General features: G+C 53.7%; 1 protein-coding gene across 1 annotated transcript; it reads left to right on the forward strand.

The window, feature by feature from the left end:
* Nucleotides 1-1643: 1643 nt before the first annotated feature.
* FAM78A (family with sequence similarity 78, member A) lies at nucleotides 1644-2207 on the forward strand. The gene has a single exon (XM_010073207.1). It carries the CDS (start codon nucleotides 1644-1646, stop codon nucleotides 2205-2207), a length of 564 nt encoding a protein of 187 aa, XP_010071509.1.
* Nucleotides 2208-9415: the final 7208 nt, after the last annotated feature.

Consider the following 9415-nt stretch of genomic DNA (forward strand, 5'->3'; position numbering starts at 1 on the left):
GGGTTTAGTAAAGCCTTGGCCAGTGACCCTGACGAGTCCCAGCGCGTCCCCTCTGTCTGCCTCCCAAGATAAACCCTGTCCCATGTCCCAGCCCGCAGCAGGGAGCCGCAGGGCACAGCCCAGCATCCAGCCCCACCGCGGGGTCAGGTGCAAATGCCAACTGGGAGCTGCTGGGAGCTGCTGGGAGCTGCTGAGCTGCTGCCACCACGCAGCCCCTTTGGCTGCTTGGAGGGTGGGACATCACCTCTGGGAGGAGGGGAGGGCTGGTTCGTGAGCAAGAGGGAAAAGGTGAACTAGAGCCGCCTCTACCAGCCTGCTTTCTAAAATAATTTCCTTAAATACCCGGCACGCGCTGAGCACAGGGTCTACGGTTATGCCATTTCAGCGCCTTTACTCTGCAAATACCGAACCCTTTTCCGAGACATTGACAGCAGTTTGCTTCTGTTGGCAAAATAACCTTAAAAATTAAATGGGAAGTTAATAAAAAAAAATATAAATCCACGTTGTGCATCAGCAGCACAAGGTGACAGAGGATGATTTTCAGCGACTTTCTTGCTAGAAAGGCTGACCTTTCCGTCGCTCTCCCAAGCACCGCGCAGACGAGCGGCTCGGGCAGGTTTACAGGCTGGCTGACCGCGGTTTCTCTGATTACTGTAACACCATCCCCAGCCCGCGCCGGGTGCGCAGCCTTTGAACTGGGTCTGTCCTCGGGCTGGAGGAGGACGGGTGACAGGTCCAGCGCCAGGCAGGCAGCGGGGAGGGACAGCGGCTCATCCAGAGAGAAAATGAGTGTCTGCAGGTAGAGAGAGGGAAGAACAGGATGGGCAATGGGAGACTTCATGGTCCAGTGGAGTCCTTGAATTTACTTCCACCAACATCTTCTGTCACCTCACCCCCAGGCCAGCTCTGAGCTTGCCCGTTGTGCTGACACAGGAGATTCTGGGCTATTGAGGGGTAACGGTTATTAGCTGAAAGAGGGTGGATTTAGGTGAGATATTAGGAAGAAATGTTTTCCTGTGCGGGGGGTGAGGCAGTGGCCCAGGGTGCCCAGAGAAGCTGTGGATGCCCCATCCCTGGAGGGGTTCAAGGCCAGGCTGGATGAGGCTTTGAGCAACCTGGGCTAGTGGGAGGTGTCCCTGCCCATGGCAGGGGGTGGCACTGGATGGTCTCTAAGGTCCCTTCCAACCCAAACCATTCATGATTCTACTGAGAGAAAGAAACTCATCCCCAATCCCTGCTCTCACCTGTGCAAGAGCCCGAACACAGCGCTGGAGCGAGTCCTGGTGTTCGGCCACGCTCAGACAGCCGAGGAGCTGCAAGGAGATACCAGCAATCCTGGATTTTCTCCAGGACTGGAGCTTTCTTGAGCACCTACCCTGTGCAGGGTACAACACCAACATATTTTGAACCACTCTGGGTAGCGCCGGTCCCTGCAAGGCCAGCCCTGGCCGTGCCAGGGGTGGTGTAGAGCAGTGTTGGTGATCAGTCCTGGAAGCGTGCAGGCAGGTTTAATGGCAGGGATGAGCCATTTTGGCAGGATGGCGTGAAAGGCACAAATTCCAGTAAAAGCTGAAGGGGGAAGGTGTTCACAACTCCTTCCTCTCCTTCCTTGAAGTCCAGCATGTTTCTAAACTAATTAATTAATGCATTATCCACAATTTGTTGTTGATTATGGCAGGTCAAGTTGGGAGCTTCCAGATCTACTGGACGGTAAAATCCAGGCCATCAGTGACTCGGATGGAGTGAACTATCCCTGGTACGGAAACACGACCGAAACGTGCACCATCGTGGGTCCCACAAAGAAGGAGTCCAAGTTCCACATCAGCATGAACGACAACTTCTACCCGAGCGTGACGTGGGCAGTGCCCGTCAGCGAGAGCAACGTGGCCAAACTCACGAGCATTCACCGGGATCAAAGCTTCACCACCTGGCTGGTGGCAACCAACACGGCCACCAACGAAATGGTGACCTTGCAGACTATCAAATGGCGCATGCGGCTGGGCATCGAGGTGAATCCCAGCAGACCCTTGGGGCAGCGTGCCAAGCTGCAGGAGCCCTCTGCTCAAGAGCAGCCCCAGGTCCTCAGCAAGAATGAGCCAATACCACCCAGTGCCCTTGTCAAACCCAATGCCAATGATGCTCAGGTACTCATGTGGAGGCCAAAGGATGGACCACCACTCGTGGTGATACCTCCAAAACACCGATAATATTAACCTGGCGTCCCGGCACCGAAAGGGAGAGAAAAAGAATAAAAACCAACCCCGAAGCAAAACAATCACTTAGGTATTAGAATACACGCGTATAATCTGAGCGAAATCAAAATGCACTTTTTATTCATTCAACAAATGCAACCATTCTACCTTCTCCCATTGGGACGGATTTCACTGTGCTAAAGCTAAAGAGGAGACCTCTGACTGGGGTCTGTCTCATCACTGGATTCCTAAGGGAAGAAACTAACACTGATGTCTACCCATATAGCTATTTTTTTTTTCTTCCCTACTTTAATTACTGTTTGAACTTCAGTCTCATTAGCTTGTCCAGACTGCTCAGAACAATAAGTACGTTTTATTTGGGATTTTAAGAGTCTTTTTTTTTTTTTCTTTTTGATTGAGAACAGAAAAGTTCCTGGAGCAAAAAGTTGACTATTTCAGATAAGGATTTTTTTTTTTTTTAAAGTTGTAAGGTTCTGAGTTGCAAATCCAAGTCATGCGGCCTTATGTAGACTTTGCTTTGCATTGCCAAACTTTTGCCTTAAAGCTATGTTTGAAAAAAAAAACAAAAACAAACACCAAGAACACCACCAGGCAGAATGTCCTTTCTACAGAATCTTTGGGAGAAAGTTTCGGAACAAGAGATAGATTGTCAGTGTGTCATGGGCTGATGGATGAAAAGGGCGTGACATTGGAAGAAGCATGGTTTTAAAACGTGGAAGAAGGAAGCATGGAAATCATCTCAGTTTCAAAGCAATGCAAATAACAAACCTGCTGTAGGATGTCTCTTGGGTGGGAGCTACTAGGCCATCTCCCTGCTTCGCAGAAGGGGTAGAAGCGAGCTTGCACTGCTTACTCTTGATCTCAGTCTCCCATTAACGTTAGAGCACGGGATAACCTTACAGCTGGAACCGTGGCCCTGGGGGTCAACAGAAATCACGAGGGGGGATGTCCCACTGGGTTTGTCTTTAGGACACGCAGATGTTTGCCCAGCTCACCCGTGGTCTCACCTTCTCGTGGTGTAAGAGCCAATGGTTCGTGCACCGGCTGTTGTTGGGTGAAGCTCTGTTGCCCTGTTTTTCCCATGAAATCCAAATGATGGTGCTGTAAGAAGAGCAGGATAGAAAAAGGATCCTTCTGAAGGCATTGGAGATGCATGGGTGCAAGCGAGGGCAGATCTTATCTACCGACTCTACCCAGCAATATCCATAATTCAGGAACAGCCACATCTGAAAATACCAGGCGCCCATTCCCAGCGAACACTAGCAGCAAAAGCTCTGAAGATAACAAACCACAGTGGGGTCAGTCGATAATTTTCTTCCAAATGACCTCGTAATCTACATCCCTTTCAGGAACGGGGTCCAGGCAGGACCACGGGTGCTTCTGTCCCTGTCTGGTTACGGCACAAACATCCATGTAGCAAAGGGCGATAACGCACGGGAAGGTGCACGCAGGGGAGCACCAGAGCCCGGGGTGAGATCCTCCGGTGGGTACGGTGCGTCTGGAGCAGGAGGTGGCACCTGCAGGTTTCATAAGGCCCTTGTCCCCATGGCGTCAGAGGGACCCAGACGCATGTTTGCAGCAGGAGGAGGCGGCAGGGCTCGCCGCAGAGGAAGTTCAGCGGAGGTGGCACTGGGGGGACAGGGCATGGCCGGGCAGCAGAGGGTCTGCCCTAGCTCCAGCACATGGCTGAGGCAGCTCCTTCCCCTAGATGACATTTCCTCCTCTTCCTAACAATCTGCCTCAAGAGCTGGGACTGAGGCGAGCTCAGCGTGCCGGACACAAGCCTGGCCTGGCTGAGCTGAGCTGGGCTGGGCTGCTCCCCGTGGAGAGGCACCGACCCAATGCTATTGCCATCCTCATCTTCCACGGGACATTGCCAGCAAGAAATTCTCCTGCCTCCCTTCTCCAAAGCCACACCGTCTACTTCAGCAACAGGTCCAACATCACCACCTGCCCAGGAACACGTGCCCCCCATTCTGACAGTCTCAAACCAGCAAACAAGGATCCCGGGTCCCCGCAGCCCCCGTTTCTGGGGGAGCCCGCCTGCCCCCGTGCACCGCTCCTCGGAGATGCTCGGCCGCGGAGCTGCTCTCTCCCGTGGGCAGATCTCCGAGGTTGGAAGTCCAGCATTACAAGCAGCTTGCAAACAAACGGACTGGATCAAACCCAAATCCACGAGCCAAAGGTTGCCCAAATCTAGGCTTTGGGACAACAAAGGATGAAGCCAGGGAGACTCTGACTCGCACAGTCACTCTCTGCATTAAACTCCATTTTCAAACCCCATCTATAGCTCTGCTGGCACAGCCCTCTGGGACCTGGCTGTATTTTCGTTCTCCTAGGCAATACACGCAGAAGAGGACAAAATGTGAGCTGTGAGCGAATAGCTGATAACGCTCGCACGCATCTCGGCAGTGCGGCGGGGGGAGCAGAAGGGGCATTCGTGCCGGGTGTTCGCTCCGTCTCCAGGTGCTGAGTACTTACAGTTCTCACCGATGTCAGCATGGGTCGAAGAAATCGGACCCAGTTGTCTTAATTAGCTGCATAAAGGAATTCCAAGGAAAGATTTCTTAGTCACCAAAAACCACATTCAGGGAACACCTGCATCCTTTTCCACTTGGCTTTGAGTCTCCCAGCGCATTATCTGGTTCCTCCTCTTCCCTCTACCTGGGGGACTGGATGCATCCACGCAATCTGATAGTAACCTCCTGGCTCATTCGTCCTGTTGCACTGAACAGACCCAGCTAAGCAGTAAATCCGAAATTCAGATCTCACCTTGGGGTCGGCTTTGCATGGACTTGTCCCTTCCCAAAGAATGCCTTTATCCCGTGCCTGGGTCGGAACGCGCCCCTCCACCTCCCTGCGCATCACCAGGCACGGCACAGAAGAGTGATGCTGCCTCTTTTGGAGATTTCACGCGTTGTGATTAAAAGCGATGTTTTTCCAATGCTGCTTCATTACAAAACTGATGGGGACGGATTGAATATAGAAAGAACGGTGGCTGGAGGCAACGGGTGCTATAGACATCACTGTGGGTGTGGCTGATAACAGCCCTGTGGTTAGAAGGGGGATTAACGGGGTCCCAACGGGGACTTGGGGCATCCTGCACTGAGTAGGGTGGCAGATAAGCAGAGCTAACTAAAGCTCCTGCTCTGCAGCTTTTGGCAGAACCAGGAGTGCACAAAGGATACGCTTGGAAGGTGATGGGGCACCAACATGGGATACTGATGTCCATGAGCTTCTCTCTTCGTCTCTGCCTCACCTCTCCCATCAGCGATGCTCAGCTCTGTGGCCCCAAAGCACCGCGGGAGCTGAGCGCGTAACCTGCTCATCCCTGGCAAAAACCCGCAGTGCTCCAGGGTGGGAAGCAACAGGGCGAGCCCCCGCCTGCGCCCCCTCCCCAGCCAGCAGCGGGGCAGGGGCTGGCAGCATCACGGGCCGTTGGGTTCTTGCTTCCCACCCTTGACCACGAGATGAGTGTGGTGAGAGAGAGTCGATAGAGATTAATCTGGGGAGGGGTGGACCTGTTGAGCCGGCGCGGCAGGGAGCACGGCTGGGGATGGCGGGGGCTGCCCTGGCTCCGGGCGCAGCAATAAGAATCGTCCTTGGTTCTGGCAGAGATACTGTGAAAACAAAACCATGATGTACCGAGTCTGGACACTTACAGAGATGTAAAAAAAACAAAACCCTGCTTTTATAACAGAGAAATAAAGTGAAGTTTTCAAACGCGTCTGCCTGGAGTCGTTGGGGCGGAGGCTGTTTGTAAGTGAACGGCTCTGCCAGCCCTGCACGCACGTTTGGAGGTGGCAATAAACACCCTATTTACCACGGGAACCTTTTCTCTCCGTTTCAGCTCTTACGTCAGGTCAGGGGGAGCGCGGAGGTTTCTGGTTAAAAACAGCCGCCGACATCCTGCATTTTTCATCGTTAGCAGGCTGCTGTGCATCTCGTGACGGCAGGACCGAGCCAAGCAGCAGCTGAGCTTCCGCAGGGTTCCGCTTCCTGAGGCCGTTTGCTTATTTAGCAAAAGCCTGGTCAGATGTTAGCTGTAAATACCGCATCTGGGGAGGGGCAGCCCCTCAGCCACACCCCAGTACCCTGGGAAGACCTGCGCCCACGAGAGGTTAAAAGCTGCAGCACGATGCAGCTGGGTTTCAGATACCACGCTGTATTGTTTCCATTAGTCATCCCCCCAGATTTTTCATAGTAGGGTTTTGTTTGCTTTCCAGTAAAGAAGGAAATGGTCAAAATGATTATTGGAGGGCAGGGGGGGTGCCTGGCCAAGCTCCCGTGCTCACCCCCTCATCCACGCTGGCACTGTCCAGCTCCACGCTCGCCATGGGCTGGTCCCACCGCAGGTCCCTTCCCTCTGACTGTGCCCCAAAATGTGGCAGGGGAAGGGGGAGAAAGAAACGTTATCGGGGGGATATAGCTGGAGGAAAGGATGGAGGGCGAGCAGAGGAGAGGACAGGTTCCGAGCGGGATTCCTGTCCCCAGTGGAAACTCTCCAGCCTCATCTGTTGATGCAGGTTAAATTTAGATATCCCAGTTTTGGAGGGAGGGAGCGGGGGAGAGGGGACACCAGCCAGCTCACAGCTGTTTTGGGTGACACCCTGAAAAAGCCGAAAGCGCCCGATCACTTATTGTCTGCACGGAGACATTCCAAAGCCTGGTGGAAGGGTCAGGACGGGGGGAAGGACGGCGGCTGCTGAGCCCAGCGGAGCCCCGGTGATGGGGGAGCCCAGCTCTGGGGCTGGGGGCCACACCGACGTCCATCCTTCATCCCCCTGCCTTGGTGAATGCTGAGGCGAGAAATCAAACCTCACCCTTCAAGAGGTTTTGGCGCTTGACTTTGTGATTTTCTAACCCCGCTTTTAAGCAGCCTGAGGCAGCAGTTCCTTAGTCTGAAGAAATGCCCTCTGGCCTCCGCAGCCCCTGCTCGAAACTTTTTGCAGGGACTTCCCTCTGCTGATGCAAATCAGGTTTTGTTTCCCACTTCTTCTCTCTCACATCTTGTTACGCTGTTCACGGGCAGCAGCTGCAAACACTCGTTTTATCCCTTCATGTTTTCAAGTTCTAAAGCAAAATATTTTTAGCAATGCACTGAAGAGCCTTGAAGCATCTGTTAAAAAAAAAAATAAAATACTGCGTCATGTGTTGCATGCACAGAGTTACAGCCGAGCTCCTCAGACAATCTGCATCGTGCTTTCCCAGGAACGGTGGCGCAGCAGCAGGCGTGAGCCGCAGCCCTGCCGCGCTGTCGGAGCAGCGCACGCGCTGGCAACACCCAACCTCGTTTTTATCTCGTGGTAGGGGAACGGCACGAGCCCAGATACCGGAGCTGGCAGCACACCGCGTGCCCCGCTGCGATAAAGGCACGTACGGGGCTCAGCAGCGGGGCCCAGGGACACGTTTGCAGAGGAGGAGGTTTGGGACCCAGGGGAAGGTACAGAAGGAGGAGGTGGGGATGGCCCAAGTCAGGGACGGTGCTGAGCATAACCACAGGGCCCTGGGGAGCCAAGGCAAAGGCCAGGGGCACACGCAGCTGTGCAGAGTCACAAACGTGCCGACACATCCTACCCCACCCCTCGGTGAGGAAGAGCTGGGCTTGCTCCATGGCAAGACCCTGAGCCCTCGCTGCTGGGAGGGGGAGGAAGGATGGGGCTGGTTTCAGTGCTGACGGAGGGCTCCTCGTCCCCACCGAGCTGCAGCCGCCTCTTCCCAGCCCCTGGGGCTCAACGCAACGTTTATCGAGGAACAACTCCCTCGGCTCTGTCACACACTCCTGCCAAAGCCTCACATGGGATTGTTGTTCCTTGTAAGTGATGCTGAAGGTGACGCACAAGGGCAGGACACATGAAAACCCAAGAAGGGATCAATAAAACACCTCAGCCCGCAGCAGCAGGGATGCACCTGGGCTGATGGGGTGACGGGCAGCACGTCCGCAGGGCTGACGGGCATGGGGGGACCACACACACACACCCCCCCACAGCACACACACACAGTGACCACTTGCTGTTGGGGCTGATAAGCCCGTCCCAAGCAGAGTGCTCACATCAGAAACACGTCTGGTTCCTCCCACAGAGCATCGCCAGGGCTTGGGTCAGTGGGTTTTGGGTAGGGAGGTAGCCAGGAAGGACGAAGCAATCCAAAGGATGTAACCTGGCAGCACAGGTTGAACTTCAGCCCTGCGATCCCTCCTCAGTTTGACAGCAGAGGGGTGCCACCCGCATTTGTCCCCTGGTCACCTCTCCCCAACACACTGCTGTGGCACAGAAGGGCCAAGGCTGCTGGGGACAGAGGAATGATGTCCTTCCCTCCCAGGAGCTTGAGAGGTACACCTCAGACCCCTGTCGCTCTGCAGGACACCCCTACAATACCAACTATTATACAGTAAAAACCTTTAAACCAAGAGATTAAATAATTGTTTTTTCTTTTTGCGCCTCTTTGTCACAAAGCTACATTTTGCCCCTTTTCCAGAAAAAGACACTTTTCTTTGCTGCTCTTTTACCATCTGAGGAAGCAGAACTCCCTGCTCTGGGATGGCAACACGAGCACTAGAGCTCTGACACAGCTCTGGGCCAGTGTCTCAGGGGGTAGATGGGGAAAAAAAGTCTGTTCTTTCATTAGAACTAATTAAGAATACACTTTTGATAAAAGCCTTGGAATATTTCCTCTCTTACTGGAATGGCAGGGAAAAAAAAAAAAAGGCACAACCACATTTGCACAGACAAGATGATGATAAGCTCCTTCAGAGCAGTCGTGGAATGTTTGCTCTCAGTGATTTGAGGATTAACCCACACGGACAACAAAACTGCTGAAACCAGGGCTCCGAGCCCAGTTAGTCCTTGGCTCATTGACCAGGTCTGCCAAGACGGAGGCTTTCTGTGTGAGGAGCTTTATTTTTGGTGGACATCTGTCCACAAAGAACTGGACAGAGGCTGCAAGATGAGAGCCCACCTAGCGCAGATGACAGCCTGGAACAGCTCCTGGCAGCCACCGACCGAGCGCCAGGCGCACTTGCCAACTCCTTGAGTCATCTAATAAAAATGCAGATTTTTCCAAGTCGACTTCGCTGCGTTTTGTGCATATTCCTGTAGGCTTGTGGTCACGATCAGCCTCTCTACACTGCTCAGCTCCTATGGAAACCAGGAGCAGCACCTGCTTCTCAAGGGCAGAGAGTTCAGGGGGTTGGGTTGTTTTCA

The sequence above is a fragment of the Pterocles gutturalis genome, unplaced genomic scaffold (genome assembly GCF_000699245.1).
Source record: "Pterocles gutturalis isolate BGI_N339 unplaced genomic scaffold, ASM69924v1 scaffold6992, whole genome shotgun sequence".
Lineage (NCBI taxonomy): Eukaryota > Metazoa > Chordata > Aves > Pterocliformes > Pteroclidae > Pterocles > Pterocles gutturalis.

Excerpts from the sequence above, each read along its gene's own strand:
- FAM78A (XM_010073207.1), top strand. The coding sequence starts at position 1,644 with ATGCATTATCCACAATTTGTTGTTGATTATGGCAGGTCAAGTTGGGAG.